Source organism: Cicer arietinum, chromosome 8, assembly GCF_000331145.2.
Source record: "Cicer arietinum cultivar CDC Frontier isolate Library 1 chromosome 8, Cicar.CDCFrontier_v2.0, whole genome shotgun sequence".
Classification (NCBI taxonomy): Eukaryota; Viridiplantae; Streptophyta; class Magnoliopsida; order Fabales; family Fabaceae; genus Cicer; species Cicer arietinum.
This window is the reverse complement of record NC_021167.2, coordinates 7,680,444-7,700,739: the sequence shown is the minus strand read 5'-3', so window position 1 is coordinate 7,700,739 and position 20,296 is coordinate 7,680,444. Positions and strand designations below refer to the sequence as shown.

Genomic DNA, 20,296 nt, shown 5'->3' with positions numbered 1-20,296 from the left:
AAGAGTGTGTTGCTAGCATGTACCATATTGAATACATCATCTTCTAGTTCCTATGAGTGCTTTATAAGCTTCCATAGAAGTGTTGTAAGAGTCAAGTACCTAATACATCATATACAAGCAAGGCTCTTTCTTTAAGCATGTATGCTTCAAAGGTGCAAACAGATGGCTGCATAAGGTTTGGTAATATATTGAACACAGACGAATTTTTACATATATTGGTTTGGCTTCTGGTGAAAATTAATAAAACAATGACAAAATGACATAAATAAATATTTTCCTACTTCACTTTTACTTTTAAAGAAAAATTTAGAGGGACGCAAATTTAGAAAATATATGATTCAGATATATTTCCAACCACGAACACAAATACTGATGCATTTAGAACCATCAAGAATATAAGAGAAATCATTGCCTATGCAAAGAGGGAAAAAAATGAAGAGCAAATAGAGTGACAAGTAAACAAGAGGATTTGTAATTTCCATCACTAACACTCCAGTGAATGGTTCACATGCACCAAAACATTCTATCAGAATCAATAAGAAACAGACACAAAAATCATCCCAAATAAAACACATAACTCATGCTTGTCGAAACATAACTTATTAAACGAGCCTTTTATGTTTCATGTCTCTTTACTCGGAGCCTCAAGTAGCAAAATGTAATCAAAATAAGCAGAAATTAAACACAAAAGCCAAGCCACCCCCAAAAATAGATCACATTTGTCCTTCACACATTCTTATTTTACCTCAAAAATGAAGAGATTAGAGAACATGCACTGCCAAAGTAAATTAGGTTTACATCCTCATCCAATCAAAATCAATACTTTGAAGTTATTTCTAAAATGCAACAAAATGAGCTTATATGGCAATATAATGGGAACAATACATGATAAAAAACCCACAAAGGTCCATTTTTTCTATTTGATTTCCAACCCTTTAATCTTATCTTCTCAATCCACCTAATCAAATATACAAATTGCATCAAATTTCATAAACCCTTATCAATTCCAAGACATATATTATAAGCATTCAAAAACTATGAAAAAAAAAAAACAAAAACAACAAAATTCATCTCACCTAAGAGAACCACCAGGAGAATTAATAAAAAGCTTAATATCTTTAGTAGGGTCTTGAGCATCCAAAAGCAACAACTGACTCATAATAGCATCAGCAACAAAGTCGTCAATTTCACTCCCCAAGAACACAATCCTCTCCCTCAACAACAACCCCATGGTATCTGATTCAGCGACTCTCATGGCTCTTTCCTGCGTCTGGGGGGATGATAGTTGAAAAGTGATAGTGGGTTTTGGAATTCGGGATTCAAAGTTTGAATCTTTGGAGGGTTTTGAAGAAGGGGTAGTGAGGACGCAATTGAGTGGGGTTATGCGAAATTGAGAAGAAGAAGTTTTAGGGTTGAAAGAGGAAATGGGTGGTTTTGAAAAGAGAGTAGGAATGCGTGAGAGGGAACGAGAAGGAAGGGAAGTTGAAGGATGAGAAGAAGAGATTGTGAGGAAATCCATTGCGACTGTGAGAAATGAGACTCACTCAAACTCGGTAAACTCCACTATATATTTATTTCTTGGATAAAATTTCAGAATTCAAAATTAGTTTCTTTTTAATAAATAAATTAATGTTTACTTTATTTAATGACATTATAAATACATTTCTTATAAAATTTATAGTTTTTTTAACAAGGATCAATTAAATACTAAATTTTGTGTTTTTGGTACTTCTTTTAAAAATAGAAAAATTGTATCATTTCATTTAAAATAATAGTCTTAACAAAGGATAATATATAATAAGAAAATACCAAAGAGAATTAATGATTTATCAACTATTAGTGCTTCACTCAGAAATACAACACATTACTTTGATTATGTTACATAAGAATAAACTATTTAACATGTCATTAGAAATCATATATTTATTTAATATGTCACACCACAACTTCTAACCGTTAAATAAAATGGATGAACTATTTTGATTGATGTATTATAATTTAAAAAATATATTTACAAATTTGTAAAATGTAAGAACAAATTTGACACATGTTTCAATTTTAATAATCAAGTTGTCCATTTCCTCATAAAAATCATACAAATAAAAAATATAAAATAAAATAAAAAAACTCGCAGTCTATTTCTTTTTGGGGTAAATGAAAAGAAAATCCCATAACATTTAAAAACTTTAACTTATATACATAAGTCACATATACCATTGATTGATTGTGTAAATTATATATATACATAAAAATTAAACTAACATTTTATTTATTAAATTTATTTTTATTTTTTGGACAAGGTTTGTTAAATTTCTTGGCATTCCATTTTTTGCAGATTCTGAGTAGTAGATTTTGCGTTTGTGCTGTGAAAGCGGTTGACCTTAAACCACCCACAACTCTTGTTTCTATTTGTCTTCTTCTTATTTTCTCAAACAAAAGACAAAACACAAACATAAACAAACATAAAACATAAAGGTAACTTCTTCGATGCAAGTTTTGATCAAATGCTCATAAAAATGAAGGGTCCCTTAGATCTTGTTTGATTTCACTCTTGCGTCTCTCAACCATTGCTCCGAGGCTACGTTGCTTTGGTCAGTCTTTAAATCTTCTTTCTGTTTTCTCTTCATTTTTTCCATTTCCAAAGCTTTTTTCCCGGATCTGCAAATTTTTTCTACCCAATGATTTTTTTGTTTACAATTTTGAATCTTGTTTCCAAAGTTTGATTCTTTTTTCATTATTATGGAACCCCATTACTCGAATAATGAGTTTTGTAGGATAGTTGAAATTCTTATTTGGCATTGTTTGGATCCGTTTTGTGCAATACCGTGAGAAATGGGGAAACATGTTTCTTTTTGTGATTTTGAAACTTTCAAAAGTGCGTTTATGGAATTGTTTATTGTATGTTTGAAATCAAGGTAAGTTTGACGAAATCACAGTTTCATCATGATTTTGTTGAAGCTCAAAATTGTTGCTTATGCCAAAATCACTCTAATACATGTGATTATGTCAATCTCGCCGTCAATACAAACATGGTGAGTTTAACGAAATCATGGTGACATCATGATTTTGTCGAAGCTCTAAAGTGTAGTTTATGCCAAAATTACTATGGTGCATTGTGATTCTGATAAACCTATGGTCATTTCAAACACACATTTAGCTATTTTTTGAAATGTGAGTGATGAATTTGCAGTGCCATTGAAGGGTCAAAAAAAGTGGATTTTAAGTGAAAAGTGTGGTTGTGGGGTGTGTGCAGGCAGTGGGGAGATGAATCATGGAATCCAGTGACCAAGAGAGCGTGTCGTCGGTAAGAGAGGTTCATGCAAATGGAAGCCGCATGGCTGCATCAGAAGTTGAGGCAAAGCTTGATGAAGGAAATATTCAAGAGGCAGAATCGGCATTGCGAGAAGGGTTGTCACTCAATTTTGAGGTCAGTTTGTTAATGATCACATATTTTTTTGCATTGTTTGTTTCCCTTTTATGACATTAATTGGCTGCTTTTATGGATTGGATATTTCAATGTTTTGCAAATAGTAAGAAGCAAAAACTAAGGACCAAGTTGCTATTTAGATTAAATGGAGTAAGCTCAGCTCAAACTTCCCTTTGTTGCCAAATGAATGCAACCTTTGTTGCTTAACTTCTGAAACTTCTTTTTTCCCCTTCTAAGGTGTCTTCTTTTGAGGTTGCCTTGTCATTGTTACTTATCAAGTTATCATTTTGCTAATTATTTGAGACATTATGCTGTCTTAAATGTATCTCCATTTTGGAGTAATCTTTTTCTTTATAAAAATGTAATTATTTATTAAAGTGGCACTAGTGACCATTTTTACTCCCCAAGGAGATTTGAACTCCGTCCTTTGAGGTTGCAAAACCAAACTCTTACCAAATACCTCATTGAGACAAGTGGAAAGGATAACAATCATGCCAACAACAAATTGTTGGATATATGGATGACATGAGGCTTTTCTGGTTTTGTAGAATATAATTTTCTTTTTAGTTTTAGAGCAAATTTGAAGTCTTTTGGTGTCCTTCATTATTTCCCGTACCATAATTTATTTTGACGTGTAGAAGAATCTGGTCTCGGCTCCAAACCTTCTGCTGAAAATATGTTTATACTTTATAGATGCCTTCATAAAGTCTTTCTTTGAATTGTAGAAACTTTCCTCCTAGGGCTATGTTTGACCGTAGTATCTATCATTTACGTTTTGCACAACCAAAATATTTTGTTTGAGGGAGAGCCTTGACGCAACAGTAAAGTTGTTGCCTTCAAACAACCTTTCTGGTTCTGGGACTAAGGTTGCATACATTTACCCTCCCAAATCCTACTCGGTCGAAGCCTGGTGAACTGCGCCACCCTTTTATACAAGGAGTATCTTTTTGGCTATCTTTGTAAATGGTACAAGGTTGGCAACTTGGCATCAGGTGGGAAATGAGGACAAAAATAATTAAGTTTTAATGAAGAAAAAATATTTAAGTTTATCATAATTTTTTTAATGCCTTCCTTATTTAGGTAATAGTAACTAATTTGTCATTTTTAACATCATAAGCAATTAAGTGATAAATTTCTTCAATCATGAGAGTGTTAACTTTTATAGTAAAGTACTTCCTTCACAAAGAATAAAACTTTTATATTAATGAGAGTGTTAACTTTTCTCCGTTTCTTTTAATGCGATCACTACTCCGATTATATTTTACTTAAGCGTTAAACATATTATGGATCATGATTTGCATACATTAGCATAACCTAATTGGATTTCAAGATCTTCCATAGCATATCTGTAAATAAGTATATCAGATGTCTAACATTTAAAACTTTAACAGGAAGCAAGGGCTCTTCTTGGGAAGTTGGAGTATCAGAGAGGTAATGTAGAAGGTGCTCTCCGTGTCTTTGATGGGATTGATCTCCATGCTGCCATCCAGCGGCTGCAACCCTCCTTTTCTGAAAAACCACCTGTCAAAAAAAGTCGCCCTCGCACAGAATCACCTTCTTCGGTCTCTCAGCATGCTGCTAGTTTGGTGCTTGAAGCCATCTACTTAAAAGCCAAGTCTCAACAAAAACTCGGGAAATTTGCTGGTATTGATTCTTTTCTAAACAAGCTATTAGTATCGAATGTATGTTCTCTTCGGAATGTCAATGATTCCTTCTATAGTAGTATTACTATATTTGATATTCATGAATCAGATCTAAAACATTGAAATACTTCTTTAATGTGTCCTGCAGAAGCTGCTAATGACTGTAAACGTATTCTTGACGCTGTTGAGAAGATATTTTATCAGGGTATACTTGATTTTCAAGTGGACAGTAAATTACAAGAGATAGTGAGCCATGCAGTAGAGCTCCTTCCAGAGCTTTGGAAACAAGGTGGTTACTACGACGAAGCAATCTCTGCTTACAGACGTGCCCTTCTTAGTCAGTGGAACCTCGATAATGATTGCTGTTCAAGAATTCAGAAATCGTTTGTTGTTTTTCTGCTGTACAGTGGTGTGGAGGCAAGTCCGCCTAGTTTAGCAGTTCAGATCGAAGGTTCTTATGTACCTAAAAATAATCTCGAAGAGGCGATTCTGCTTTTAATGGTTCTTATAAGAAAGTTTTGTTTTGGTAAGATAAAATGGGATCCTTCGATCATGGAACACCTAACTTTCGCGCTTTCTGTATGTAGCCAAACTTCCGTTTTAGCAAAGCAATTTGAAGACTTGGTACCTGGCGTATACCATCGTATTGATCGTTGGAATTCTTTAGCTTTATGTCATTGTGGAGCTGGACAAAATGTCAGTGCTTTGAATCTGCTTAGGAAGTCCTTGCACAAACACGAACGACCGGATGACCTTACATCGTTATTATTAGCTGCTAAGATATGCAGCGAGGATCCTTATCTTGCTGCCGAGGGAGTGTGCCATGCACAGAGGGCAATCATTAATGCTCATGGTCCAAACGAGCATTTAAAAGGTGTTGCTCTTCGAATGTTGGGACTTTGTCTTGGAAAGCAAGCTAAGGTTGCTTCCTCGGACTTCGAAAGGTCTCGCCTTCAGTCCAAGGCTCTCGAGTCGTTGGAGCAGGCAGTTAGATTGGAGAGAAACAATTCTGATCTGATTTTTGAGTTGGCTGTTCAATATGCCAAGCATCGGAATTTGGTCGCTGCTTTGCGCTCCGCACGGCATTTCTTTCATGAAACCGGCGGCTCTATAGTGAAATCTTGGATATTGCTTGCTCTGATTTTGTCTGCGCAACAAAGATTTTCGGAAGCTGAAGTGGTGACCGATGCTGCTTTAGATCAGATTGCAAGATGGGAGCAGGGGCCTCTGCTTAAGCTTAAAGCAAAGCTGAAAATCTCCCAATCAAAACCTATGGATGCTATTGAAACTTATCGCCACCTTCTTGCATTGGTTCAAGCCCAGAGGAAATCCTCTGGATCTTTCCGAGTTGGTTCGAAGGTAAGATTTTGCTGTCGGTCTACTTATCTTCTTTGAGGGATTCTTTTATTTAACATTAGCAACATGTTGATGTGAACTTAGTAGATTAAGATTTATTTTCTTTTCATTTAATTAGTTCAGTTGCATCATAATGAATTTTGCTTTAGACTATAGTACCAGCTGAATATATATGTAATTGAGGAATTGCATTTCCTCTAAAACCCAGGTTTGTTTGTGCTTTATTAAAAGTAAAAGTACTTCTTTAATGGAATATTAAGTTTTAAAAAATTATACAATAATATAAGTAACTGTATTTTTTAAAAAAAAGGGACAAATAGAGTTGTTTTGTTACTTTTCTCTTGGCTAAATATAATATCTTCTGAAGATCTAAAATAAAATTGTATCATAGAATCACTATTTTTAACTTAAACAGACGATCCCTAAATCTGCTATCAATTTAATGCTCCAAATGAGACTCCAATTATGTTTTGTTGTTTCCCGGGTGAAAGGAAACAGAGCTGATATATAGTTCTGTACTGTTACAGATTTGACTTTCAAAAGAAACCAATAACTACGGCGGTTTAGTTACCAAACAAAATGACATAAACATGCATTTCTTAATGTTGCAAAAAGGTAACATGAGTGGAAAAGTTAAGGTTGTTTATGGAGATGTCAGAGGAGGAAGTGAGCGATCAAAGAGAGTCGGTAATATTGTCTCGGATGATTTTAAGGATGTTTTGTAATATGTTCTAGGTGGTACCAAAGGAAAAACACTAATTCCTATTTATACTTTTACTAAACTATTTATCTTACGTAAATGGTGAAACAAATTATGAAATGTAAGGAAACCAATCCTAACAAATAATTTAAGATACCGTAAATTACTCTGAAATACAACAAATCCTAAGATTTTTTCATAAATTCTAAAAGAAGCTTTATCTATAATCCTGTAGTACTCCAAATGTCTGGTTTTGGGAGAAAAGACCATTATAAGCTTAAAGAAATTCATTTCTTGTGAATTTTTTTTATGTTGTTCTTAGGCTCTAATATTTCACTTTGTCGATTCTTTATAGATTGAAGATGATAAAGTGAATGAATTTGATATTTGGCACGGTTTGGCAAATTTATATGCTAGCCTTTCTCATTGGAAGGATGCTGAAATCTGTTTGCAAAAGGCCAAAGAGTTGAAGGAGTACTCTGCAGCAATTTTGGCCACTGAAGGCAAGACTAAATCTTTTGTGCTGTTTAAGTTTTTCACTCTAGCATGTTGAATTTATATATTTATACATTCTTTTATATGTTTCTATATCAGGTATTTTGTTCGAAGGACGTGGAAAAAATCAAGAAGCTCTGAATGCTACTATTAATGCAATACTACTTGAACCAAACCATGTTCCTAGCAAAATCTTAATGAGTGCTTTGGTTCAGAAAATGGGTTCAAAGGCTTTGTCTGCTGCAAGAAGCATGCTCTCTGATGCGCTTAGAATCGAACCGACCAACCGCATGGCTTGGTATTACTTGGGATTGGTTCACAAGCACGATGGCCGAGTGGGTGATGCTGCCGACTGCTTCCAGGCAGCTTCCATGCTGGAAGAATCCGATCCCATCGAAAGTTTCAGCACCATACTTTGAATATTTTGGTTTCGGAATGGTTAATTCTGCAGCCTTCAGTGAGATCGATACCATTTATGATTTTTAGAGGAACACAATAGAAACAGTTTTTTGGAAATATTTTTCCTTTTTAAAAAAAAAAAAAGAAAAAAAGACCTGTCATAACAAACTAGGCTCAAAGAAAAGGAATTGAAACATTATTTAGGAAATAAAGTGCTAATGGATGAGTTGTAAAGAACTTCGACTGGCAGAGATTTTAATGTAGTTCAATAGCTGCTCAGCCTTGTAAATGTTTGTCGTGTATTCAATTAGAATCTATGTTGTGAGAATAGAGATTCATTTTTCTTCAAATATGTGATGTAGTTTTTTTGGCTAGATCTACGAGGCTTTAAGGAAAAATGCATTTGAAGTGAGTTGAATTAAAATGCAATCACATTCACCAGTGCTGAAGTTGGGTATTTTATTTGTTGCCAATGTATTTGTGTAGTAAGCCTAAAAATGTGTTCTTACTTTAAAAAGGGCATCTATATTTATTCTTATGATGCAAGACGTCTTGGTTTATTTTCTTGCTACTGAAGATGTATTCTGTCGTGATTAATTGCTTAGAGAGAAAAAGAGAAACCTAAGATCTCAGAACAAAACATACAATCAAGGTTTCTGCTTAAAAGGAACTAAACAAGAGAACAATTTGTAAAGATGATAAAATTGTGTTAATTCAGAAAAATTGTCAATAAAGGTTAATAGATGGTCCGATCTACCAACTCCACAAAGGGGTAATAAAATAAGATACTATTACATACTATGATAACAAATTTTTCGTTCTATTATGCCTATAGCAACCTACAGGTTTTCTTCTTCTTGGGCATCATCTGAACTTTGAAGATGGCTTAACTTAACTCTCGCCTTTTTTTGTTTTGACAAGTCTTCTGTTGCATCATCTTCCTTAGCCTTCCTCTTCTCTCTCTCACCACTTTCTTCATCAACAGCAGATGCAGGTGGTTCATCACCCGAATTACCTTGGGATCCCAAAGAGGACGATGCCTTCGGATCAGATTCTTCAGCTGCCTTTAGATTAGAGTCTTCAGCTTTATCTTCGGTTTTTGATTCTCCATTCTTTGCTGATTTTTCAAATCCCTCCAGAAAGGTACGGACTTCATCGTTGGTAGCAAGATCCAACGGGGTCTTTCCCGCCTTTGTCTTGAGACTGAGACTTGCACCTTTCTTGGTCAAGTACTTGACAAGTTCCAGATAGGAGCCTTGAGCAGCATAGTGTAATGGAGTCATGCCTTTACGATTAGAGGATTTGAAAGAGGCACCAGACGAAACCAGAGCCCGAACAACTTCTAAATGACCCTTCTGTGCCGCGAAGTGTATTGCAGCCATGTCATCCATAGCAGAAGCACCAACATCAGCCTTGTTCTTGCAGAGGTTACTGACTATTTCTGCTTGCCCAGAAAAGGCTGCTAAATGTAGTCTATGTTCCAAAGTTGTTTGTTAAAGAAATAATATGGCAATGCTACAATTCCTATGAAAAAAGCCAGTTACTTCACCAGAGTACAATCATCTAAAATGCCGTCATTGGTCCAAAGTGGCTGATTAACTAAACAATATAGCAATCCTATAATTCCCAAGGAAAAGCCAGTTACTACTTACTTTCAAGATAAAATTTTGTTCCTTATTTCCAATTCTCACCAAAACACAATCATGTAAAATGTAGTCTATGGTCCAAAGTTACTTGTTGAAGAAACAATATGGAAAAGCTAGAATTCCAAAGAAAAATCCAGTTACTTCACCCCATATAAAATTTTCTTCCTTATTACCGATTCAACCATCTATATTCATGGACATACACACACAGGCAAAACATGAAGCATCACTCTTCTCTTACAAAAAGAAAAAAACAATTCTGGATCATGTAAGCATTCCCTAATAAAAAGATAAATAGCATTTCAGCACAGTAAGTTACAGAACAGTATACAAATACAATAACAAAATTGGGAATGGTAACCAATGGTGGATCTTAGTTACAACATAAGGAGCTTGAATAATGAATCTCGTGTCCCTTCCTGGGTAATTTTCATTTCAGTTTGTAATTTTGACATCAAAATACAAATACCGTATATGACAGAGTACACATTTAAAAAATACACATAAAAATCAAATGACACTATATTAGACATCAAAATTTTGATGTCAAAAAATAATTACTCTTTGCATTTCCTTGTTTTTGTTCTACCTATTTTTTGTACAGTAAGCACAAAATCAAAGAAATGAAATGAAGACATAAAAGCTAAAGAAATATATGAAATTAATAATCACAAAAAGAAGCAGCCGAATGTTACTGTGCAGGGAAAATTAGAAGAATAAAGTGAATGAGTATAGATAATCTTCCATCGAATGAATATTAGAATTAGGGTTCATAATTTAATATAAAAGAGAGTGAGAGAGGATACGGTGTTCGGGAATGCTTATCTCGGGAATTAACTGCCAAAGGATTTGAAATCAAAATTGATTGAACGGCTATCAGATCACCGGACCTTGCAGCCGCATGAAGGTCGTCGCCGGTACCTGATTTCCGAGGAATACCTTTACCCATTTCCTTTTCTTCTGAACTTACTTGAACAAAAACCCTCTTTGCTAGCAAACCTTGTTTCTGCTCGATTCCATTCTCTTCTCGCGATTTTTGCCAAATGTTTTTGTCCTAAAAATCAAAATGATTTCTCTTTACTTCTCATTTTTTTTCTCTTTAATAGGATTAGTAATTATATTTTTTATCTTTTTTTTTACTAATTTACGAAATTAATTCTTAGATTTTAAAAAATATCAGTTTCACTCTCTTATTTTTTAATTAGAAAAATAATAATTTAATATATTTTAAATAATATAATATATGATTTTATAATATAGAATTATATAAATACGTTAAGTATTTATATGTCGTTAGTTAAATTACAAAAATAAAATAAAAATCTGAAATTAAAAATTAAATTTGCAGAGTATTGTGATTTAATGAGTGTTAGTCATTATAATACGTTATTTAAAATATATTACATCGATTTTTTAGTTGAAAAAATCAAAATAAAGACCAAAACTATTAAATTTTTAAATAGGGGACAATTTTATAAATTACTAAAAATGATAAACTAAAACTGCAATGAAGTATGTATTATATTATATGAATTTAAAGGAGATGCACTATATTAAAAATTAAAAATCAATAATAATTTATCTCGACAACAAAACATTAAATAATTGTCTTTGATTTATAAATTGTATAATATGAAGTGGCAAATTAAACGATTATAATTATAATTGAGAAACAATGTTAAAATGTTTTAATTGTTAGTGCATTACCTTTGAAACTCTAATTATATAAAATGTTATTAACTAAAAATATAATTTTTTGATAAGTTAAATTCACTTTGAAATTAGTACAATATCAGCCTCTCTTGATGAATCCTTGATTTATATTGTTTTTCAATTAAAATAAAATAAGTGCAGCCAAAGGGTGTGACTCAGTTGTAAAAATGTTATCTTTTTCCATTTTATGTCTTATGTTTAAAAGATTTTGTCCCATTTTTTAGATAGCTTCTTATTTATAGGAGTTTTTAAATTGATATAAATATTTAATTTAATATTAAACTATAAAATAAAAAATAAAATAAAAAAAAGACCCCAGGAGATTACACGTAGTTACAAAGAAACTAGATAAGAATGACTTTTAACAAGTTTAGGATGCAAAGCTCATTTTAACAACTTACTATTAGAAGACATAAATTATTGTAGGACTTTTCAATTTTAATTTTCTATGTGCTTATAAAAAGAGTTTATATAGAAGAATTATTAGTTTTCTACATAATCTTAAGAATTTGATAGTTTTAAATAGAGGGAAAGTAATAGAATAACTTATTATAAAAAAACTATAAGGGATATTAAATTCATAGGAAAATTTATTGAAAAATGGAAAGTCACATGTTAATAACAATTGAGTCTAAAACATAATTTCCAGTCCAAAAAATGTCTAAAACATATTAAATCCTAAATGATATTTTTATTATTTTAGTTACCATACAAATTAGTCTGCAAAATTTCAATTTGTTGACCAGTCTGCTCTTTCAAATTTTCGAAAGTATCTTGTTAACTTCTTAAGGTCATACTTTTTTTTACTCAAGTCCATACAAGTTTATTTGAAATCCAATGGTTGTGGACAAGATATTTTAAGAAGAAAAAAAAAAGTAGCATATTTGATCCGATGACAAATTTTCTCAGTAAGTGAAAGAGTTTCATTTCTATAGCTCATCTAAACTCCCTAAAATCTGGTTTGCGGCTACAAATCACTTCATTAATTATCAACAGCCTAATAATTGATAGTACTATCAGTGAACTGAGTATTTCCTAATTTTCCTTTCTTTTGTGAATCGGATATGCAGAGGATATGAGCTCAACTAATTTTCCTTTCTTTTCAATCCACCCAAATCGTCCTCCAGAATCCAGGCAGCTCTTTTTTGTATTTCCTGGACACCAAAATTTGAAATTTTAGATAGAATTAAGCAAGTTAAAATTTTAATTTTAGATGCTACTATGTAGAAACCTCTCTCACAGAACCAATACTGGAAGAATAATCACAATTATATAAACTTAAAATAATTGGAGGGCACAAACATATCAAATTCGCTCTCTATTAAAATGCTGACATCTTAGCCATAGCTGCATTTTTTCACTAACTTCAAAAAATAAGTCTTGGCATGGTTTATACTGTTCACACATGCAATATTTGTTTTACTACAAAATCTCATTCACAGAAATTTGAAATGCAATAAATCGACTAAAATGTAAAATAAATCATAATTATGAAGTTTGATCATTTAGACTAAAATTAGTGAAATTGGTCGTCGTAATATTTGTGATACAGACACAAGAGACAGCTTAATCCCATAAACCATGAAAGAACCAAGAAATGACCCTTACCATAAAGCAATCAGTACGCACCCACCAAACAATATAGCTAATTTGATGAAATCCCATGACGGTTTCGAATAGAGTCAATAGCCTTGTCAAACTTCTGCGAAAGCTCAGCTATAGAAGTTTTGCATGCTGAAAATTTTGAATGAAAATTACCATCTGATAAATGAATGCAGTATTTTTCTGCATGTACACTCTAATTTACAATATGAGATATGACATCTCAATACAAATATGCTGAACAATGAGCAGGTAATGAACTACATCGACCAAAAAATTCTATATTCCGTCTTTTGAAGAAGGTAAATCAAGCATACTGACTAATGTTTATATCAGTAAAAGTTATATTACTAATAGGCTAGTAGCACGCGAAAGCTGCCTAAGTAACCTGACTAACTTTTAAATCAATCATTTCATTTTCTTTATGAAGTAAAACTTCAGGTTGGTTGGATCCAAACGCTTACTAAATTTAGGAAGTCTCGAGACCAATAGAGTGCCTACAATACTATATATTAACCATGAACAAGCTCCTCACATAAACAAGGTGATTCAAATTCAGATCCTTGTGGGATATGAGTTGAATCCTTATCAACTGGATCAAACTACTTTGATTCTTAACGCAAATCACTCCTTTGAATTCATATATAATTTATTCATCTCATGTATAACTTCGACAGAAGCATACGAATGCTAATTTCTACAAAAGCATCACTCATCACACTTTCATACAAAACATTCAGTATAAAATAGTTATTCCGCATAACATTAATAGCAAGTATAAAATAATACTCATGAATCAGAGTAAAAAAGCACTTTTTCTTTTGAAATTGATTCTACTATGCATACCACGAGATGCGGTAGCCTGTGCCTCAGCCATGAACTCTTCATAAGAAGCCTGAAAAATAAATAACCATTACAATCAGACACTTATCAGGTTTTTTAAATCATAACGAAAGAGGAACAACCTTCATTGCCTCTCGACTTTCCGTTATCCGTTCAGATAACTTCTTGTAATCCTTCTCCGCTTCATCCATTGCTTGCTGACATCCTTGACTCTGCATCTAAAGTAAACGTTTCAAATTAGAAACATCACAGTTATAGATTAACGATTAAATATTAATCTTAAGATCTATCTCGATTGATTAAAATAAATCTCGTAATGTTTGATTTGGTAACTAAATCAATATGCGTCAGATACACTAACCTATTTATCTACTTAGATTATTTCCGTTTTCTCCTAAACTAGATATGAATCTGCTACCGAATACAGAGGCAATAATATGAAGTTCAATTAAAATAACGGAATTCAAACATCACGAGAAAGTTTCAGAGGCATAATCGACAATCTATGAAAGGATAAATCAATTTTAGAAATCCGATTGAACAGATTGAGAGAAAGCACGAGAAGAAACCTTGAAACGCTTGTGGAGGCGCGAATGAGAAGCTTCGAGATCCTTGAAGATCTGAGAGTGAGAGCGATCGATCCGGCGTTTGAGTTCATCGATGCTTGAAGAAGCGAGACTCTTGAGATCGGAGATGTTGTTTGGAGCTCTTTGATTACTGCGAGGTGGAGAAGTGCCGGTGGCAAGAGCAGCTGCTACTCTCTTCACACCTTTGGAGGTCGAAGCTGCTCTTGTGAATATTGCCGATTTTGGAGAACTTTCCGTCGGAGAAGCAATCGGCGACGGAGTTTTGAGAAGATCGGAAACTTTGGTTTTCTTTCCCCTCTTCTTCATTTCTTTCGTTCCTCCCACAAAAATTCAAATTGAGGTATATTGGACGTTAGATTTGGCGGTTAACTTCGCGGGTATTTATAAGGTGCCGAGTTTTTTTAAATTGTGAGTTCTAAACTTTATTCGAGTCACAGAGAAAATAGAAGTACTAATAAGCGAAAAAGAAAATAAAATATTAGTGAACTTTTTTTTTTGGTAGAACAATTTAGGGAATTTTTATACTGTCATTTAAATTGATAAAAATAAGCTTAAAGAAAAATGAGAGAAGATAAACATGTTTGGTTTTTTTTTTTTTTAGTTCCTTTTAGTTATAAAATTTATACTTTATTTTCACTTTTACTCAAACATTCAAAGTTTTTATTTTATCTGTACTTGAATTTTGTTTCTCATTGTTACAGCTATTGCCCTCTCTTTTCACACGCTCTTGATGTTCTATTCGGCCTTCATTTTGCTGTTGGACTTACCACCAATTATTATGGTGGTCCAACAATTTTAGCAACCTTTTTTAAAACTTTTGTACCGTGCACTTCTACCTCTACCTCTCACCTTCATCCTCGTGGAAAATATGAGATTGTCCTTAATATTATTAGTAAAAATCTTTAAAAAAATTCTTTCTTTTTTTTATTTATTTTTTTGAAAGTTTGAATCGTCCGAATCATATATTTGCAAACATTCGAACCTTTGAAACCTTCGAAATCCAAAAGTAAGATAAACTTCAAAACTCTGAAATTTTTGAAACATTAATTTTCCAAATCTTTGAAAGTTTCATGAATATGAAACTTTCGAAGTTCATTTTTTTCCAAAATTTTAAAACTTCCAAAGTTTTCATAGACATGAAACTTTTGAAATGTCTTCGAAACTTTCTAATAATTTCAAAGTTTCGAAATGCAAAATTCAGAAACATTAAATTTTTCAGTTTCAAAATTTTGGTATTCATGGAAAGTTATGAAATGCATTTTTTTTAGTAATAAATAATAATACATTTATAGTAATAAATTAATAGTAATAAATTTCATACCTAATTTCAAAAATAGTAATAAATTTAATTAATAAGAATACTATAAATTTATTTATTTATTTTTAAATTAATTATAACAGACAAGTATTTTTTGAAATAAATTGAAACTTTCGAAAGTTTCGAATTTTTTTAAACTTTCGAAATTGAATTATTTCAAAAATTTGAAAGTTTCTAGCATTACGTTTCGAAAATTTCAAATTCATCAAGACTTTCGAAAGTTTTAATGTTTTCTGAAAAATCACACTTCAGACCTTTCAAATTTATCTAAAGTTTCGAAAGTTTTCAGAGGATCCTAGAAAATAGTATTTCGAAACTTTGACATTTATCAAAAGTTTCGAAATTGGTTAAATTTTTTGGAAAATTAAATTTCGAAAGTTTCAAATTTAACAAAACTTTCAAAAATATCAAAAAATTAACTTTTTATTATTTAAAAAGTTTGTAATTTTCGAAAGTGGGAGTGAGAAATAGAGTAGTAAATTTTTTGTATGGCTTCATACAAAATAAAAAGGACAAAATGGAGGGAGGGTGGAAGGTATAATTGGAGGTGCACCATTCAATTCTCATGACATATTTTGTATTGGGATTGCAAAGCTGTTACTTTGCCTCAGTTCGGCTGCATGGATGGTTTCATAATGACACATCATATAAGAATTGTACGGAATTGAACAACCTGCACAACCTTGAGGTCAAGGTTATTTTTAATGGGTGGAGGTTATGTGGTGATACTGACAAAGTAAAAGCCAAGAAAGCATCAATTGATAGTAACATAGTAGAAAAGAAGCTTGGGAAAAAGGGTGTGAAGGTGAGGTGTATAAAGTGGGGAAGGAAAGTGCATAATTTGAAAAAAATTTCCTTAATTTGAATCTTTTTCCTTCCATCGGTCTCTAACATATGATTCTACTTCTCTTATGTTTGAGTTTGAGAGCTCATCAAAGTCAAAGCAGATCTCAAAACTCATAGAATAGTGACAGAGATATTTACAAATTATCTATCAATAAAGTGTTAAATCGGCGACAAGAGTGCGACAAGAGTTAAATCCACACCCTTGTGAAGTGTGAGTCAACTTGTTATCAACTAGACCAACCTTTGTTGGCGCTTCTTCTTTTTCTCCTTCTCTTATTCGTTTCTACAATCCCAATTCTTCTCTTCTTCCTTTCAACCGTGGTTGAGACCTGCTTTTATTAGTTATAGTTTCAGTTTCAGCAAATACACTGGAAGTGGTGCTTTTCCATCCTCAATAATGTAGTACATGCCAGTTCCATTTGACGTTAGACTCATTACAAATTACTATAGTCTTAACTACAAGCCTAATGAAAACATTAAAAGATGGAAGCTGAAATAACTTGCTCATGGCATCATTTTATTAATGTTCAAAATATATAAATTTTGTACATAACAAATTTGATGCAGGTAAACAACAAAATTTAAAGATATCCTAAATACTAGAATCCAGGTTTCTAATTGACATCTCATCTATCACAAAACTACAGACATAGATAAATAGCTAAAGTGCCAAAAGCATGAAATACAAAGCTCCTCTTTGATGGTTGTTGTGTTGAAGAAGGTGAAACTTAACTATTATGCTTAAAACCTATCCACGTTATTATCAAAATATTCAAAACAAATTGAAACATTACAAGTTTATTGCACCAAAGAGTGAGTGACATCTCCATCCTCAAAATTAGGTAGCTCAGGACTATGAGAAAACTTCATCCATCTCTTTTTCTCCATAAATTTGAGACAAGGCTGCAGCACAAGTCCGATCGACATAGCAACTAAGCTTACAACAAATACTTTGAGGGACGAGAAAGCTAATACCACGCAGATTAATATTGTAGGAGGGATGCACATAATAATTGCTCCAGTCACTCCGCCCGGTACCTTGTAAGGCCGAGACGCATTGGGGCGTTTGATCTTTAACAATATGAATGCAATGAACTCCAGAATCATTCCAATACAATACAAGAAATTCTCTGCGGCTACAATTTCTTGAAAACTCAGCCACGATAGTAAAATTACACCAGAGGCTGAAAACAGAATCCCTATAAGAGGTGTTCCGTAGCGAGACCTCTTGGTGAAGAACTCCGGCAACATTCCCCTATCAGCCATTCCAAGAAGCTGGAAAGAATCGCTGCTCATTTCAGCAACAAACATTCCCATGTTTGACAATGCAGCTGCAGCCTGAAGCCACCATCTCAACCACACTCCTCCAATGATCATAGCAATATCAGAGAAGTACCCGTCAGTCCACGATTCACGCTTGACTGGAACAGCACCAGTACCAATCAAAAGCGGAAAGAAGTACCCGAAAACAACAAGGATCAACGCGTAAAACAAACCTTTGGGAAGAGTTTTCTTTGGATTGTCAACTTCACCGGCAAGAGTGCTTATGGAGTCCCAATAATTGAGATTCCAAAATAGAGTATTCAAATACAAATTCCAATCAACATTATTTAGATTTGTCTCAACCCATCTTGAAGGTTCCATGTCCGGAATCGCCAACAACCCCATGACAACAAACGGAAGAAGTGAGAAAATCCCAATACAGACAGCAACAAATCCAACAATGGTTAAACCCCTATAGTTCAAGTAAGTGAGAACTATAGTCAAACCCCATGTTGCAACAACTCTAGGTAAACCACTGCCTACAGCCGGAACCGCCGACTTAAGATAGTCAAGAAACAAAACAGGATACAAAGCATTGTCTATCACGCCACTAAGCCATTTCATCCAACCCTGCTGAAACCCCCAAAAGGGACCCAAAGCCGAGGAAACCCAAACAACATAACCACCATTTTCAGGGAACATGGTACCCATTTCAGCAGTAATCAAAGCTTCAGGAACACTCCATATGAACGGAAAAACCAAGAATCCAAGTAAAGCTAACAAAGGACCAGCTGCTCTTACAGTATCTTCAACACCAAAAGGTCCTCCTGATACCTCATAAAAGATGAGAAACACAAGAGGTAGAACCGAAACTTTGTTCATGTGATTCGTCCTTGGGGAAGGCGGATCAATTTCACCTACTGTCACATACTCGCTCCTGCTAAAGTCCCCCATTGTATTAGAAGAACCTTGTCTGTTATATGCTGTTGTCCTTAATTTCTGCACCCAGCTAAAAAGGTTTTTTCTTTTCTTTTCTAAGAATCATATCATAATCATAATAACATTAATCAAATTACATACATACTCCATCCTGCTGAAGTCCCCCATTGTATTAGAAGAACCTTGTCTGTTATATGCTGTTGTCCTTAATTTCTGCACCCAGCTAAAAAGGTTTTTTCTTTTCTTTTCTAAGAATCATATCATAATCATAATAACATTAATCAAATTACATACATACTCCATTTACATAACACAAGCAAACATAAAAATCAAGTGAATTTGAGTCTCAAAAGTCAATCTATTGAATTAAAGTAAAAAAACGTATTCTTCTATTGAGTAATTTAACAGACACCACACAATATATGAATTTCACAACTACTACTGGTCAAACAAATACACACACCATAAATGAAATTATGAGATGCAGAGAAGAAAGAGAGAAAGAAAAAAAACAGATCTTTGCACCAAATTCAAAAAACCAATTAGAAAAATGAAGAACAAACACTTTCCTAACAGAAACGCGCCCACTTTATTATGATTTAAAAAAATAGGGTTTGAAAAATTAAAGCAATATTGTGATACTAAATGGGAAGTAAATAAAATTGAGAATGAGATAAATTGATAGTAAATGAACAAACCATGAAAGAGTTGTGTGGCATGTCAGGATCGAAGAGATAACAATTTCCGCGGTGGAATCTGATTTTGAATGAAAGCTATCATTGTTGTATTGTACACTTGCAGCGCAGAACCGAAGAGGGACAAAGAGGAGGTTAAAGTTAAACGAAAAAGGATTAAGGCTGTGTTTGGATTGATTGAAGTGAAAGAAGCTATTCGGTGGCCCAAGAATATGACTTCGCTTACGATTACTAATAGCTGTAACTATATATTAATTTACATAATTATGTTTATAATTTAAGTTAACTTACCACAAATTAATTATCATATTGTTAATTAAAGTTTTTCCAATTTTGATCTTCACTTTTTTCTCCCAAAATACTTTTTAAGATTTAATTCACAATGTTTTTACAAACACAAAAATTAACAATAACACACATGTTAAAACTTACTTTCATTAGTAAGTGTGTATCGGGCTTTTTAATTGATGTTGTTTTTATCTATCATACTTAAAATATATTTAAATATTTGATATCATTTTTTATAAAAAGAAGTATATATATTAATATGCCTCAAAATGCTTACGTGTGAATTTTTGACTTCACGCCATAATCTTTTTGGATTAGTTTTGAGTTTTAAAGCAACAAGATACACAAATAATTTCCTTGAAGACCAAACATGTATTCTCTTATTGAAATCCTTCAAAAATTAATTTTAAACAATGATATATATTTAAAATATGTTGAAGAATTGTCTTTTTCAAAAGCTACACTATAAATTCAATTTTAATTTTTATTTTGAAAACATATTCAAAGAATTATACACAAACATCAAACAATGTATA

The 20,296-nt window shown here is 32.9% G+C and overlaps 5 protein-coding genes across 11 annotated transcripts in view; 1 reads left to right on the top strand and 4 right to left on the bottom strand.

The window, feature by feature from the left end:
- LOC101510549 (ATP-dependent Clp protease proteolytic subunit 4, chloroplastic) overlaps positions 1-1,552 on the bottom strand; it is a 4,198-nt gene extending 2,646 nt beyond the window's left edge. Inside the window, exon 1 of the mRNA XM_004512337.4 lies at positions 1,077-1,552. Coding sequence (XP_004512394.1) covers positions 1,077-1,519 — 443 coding nt within the window. The 5' untranslated portion in view covers positions 1,520-1,552. The remainder of the gene's footprint in view (positions 1-1,076) is intronic.
- Positions 1,553-2,450: 898 nt separating this feature from the next.
- LOC101510014 (protein NPG1-like) lies at positions 2,451-8,309 on the top strand. Of its 2 annotated transcripts, none has more exons than XM_004512335.4 (6): positions 2,451-2,591; positions 3,191-3,427; positions 4,819-5,071; positions 5,219-6,429; positions 7,482-7,629; positions 7,721-8,309. In XM_004512335.4, exons 2-6 carry the CDS (start codon positions 3,272-3,274, stop codon positions 8,038-8,040), a joined length of 2,088 nt encoding a protein of 695 aa, XP_004512392.1. In that variant the 5' UTR covers positions 2,451-2,591; positions 3,191-3,271; the 3' UTR covers positions 8,041-8,309. The 2 variants fall into 2 exon arrangements, with proteins under 2 accessions (XP_004512392.1, XP_004512393.1); XM_004512336.4 differs by having other exon boundaries at positions 2,452-2,591; positions 3,254-3,427.
- A 397-nt stretch (positions 8,310-8,706) lies between these two features.
- LOC101509693 (uncharacterized) lies at positions 8,707-10,743 on the bottom strand. The gene is made up of 2 exons (XM_004512334.4): positions 10,473-10,743; positions 8,707-9,493 (listed from the first exon to the last, which is right to left on the bottom strand). The coding sequence occupies exons 1-2, from the start codon at positions 10,613-10,615 to the stop codon at positions 8,860-8,862; spliced, it is 777 nt and encodes a 258-aa protein (XP_004512391.1). The 5' UTR covers positions 10,616-10,743; the 3' UTR covers positions 8,707-8,859.
- Positions 10,744-12,288: 1,545 nt separating this feature from the next.
- On the bottom strand, positions 12,289-14,853 carry LOC101509150 (uncharacterized). Of its 2 annotated transcripts, XM_004512333.4 has the most exons (5): positions 14,394-14,850; positions 13,947-14,042; positions 13,828-13,876; positions 12,988-13,113; positions 12,289-12,533 (listed from the first exon to the last, which is right to left on the bottom strand). In XM_004512333.4, the coding sequence occupies exons 1-4, from the start codon at positions 14,715-14,717 to the stop codon at positions 13,025-13,027; spliced, it is 558 nt and encodes a 185-aa protein (XP_004512390.1). In that variant the 5' UTR covers positions 14,718-14,850; the 3' UTR covers positions 12,289-12,533; positions 12,988-13,024. The 2 variants fall into 2 exon arrangements, with proteins under 2 accessions (XP_004512390.1, XP_004512389.1); XM_004512332.4 differs by lacking the exon at positions 12,988-13,113 and having other exon boundaries at positions 14,394-14,853.
- Positions 14,854-17,066: 2,213 nt separating this feature from the next.
- Positions 17,067-19,687, bottom strand: LOC101507564 (probable polyamine transporter At1g31830). 5 transcript variants are annotated; one of them, XM_073364376.1, is made up of 2 exons: positions 19,476-19,687; positions 17,067-18,847 (listed from the first exon to the last, which is right to left on the bottom strand). In XM_073364376.1, the coding sequence occupies exon 2, from the start codon at positions 18,790-18,792 to the stop codon at positions 17,374-17,376; it is 1,419 nt and encodes a 472-aa protein (XP_073220477.1). In that variant the 5' UTR covers positions 18,793-18,847; positions 19,476-19,687; the 3' UTR covers positions 17,067-17,373. The 5 variants fall into 5 exon arrangements, with proteins under 5 accessions (XP_073220477.1, XP_027193237.1, XP_073220474.1 ...); XM_027337436.2 differs by having other exon boundaries at positions 17,067-18,837; XM_073364373.1 differs by having other exon boundaries at positions 17,067-19,025; positions 19,476-19,686.
- Positions 19,688-20,296: the final 609 nt, after the last annotated feature.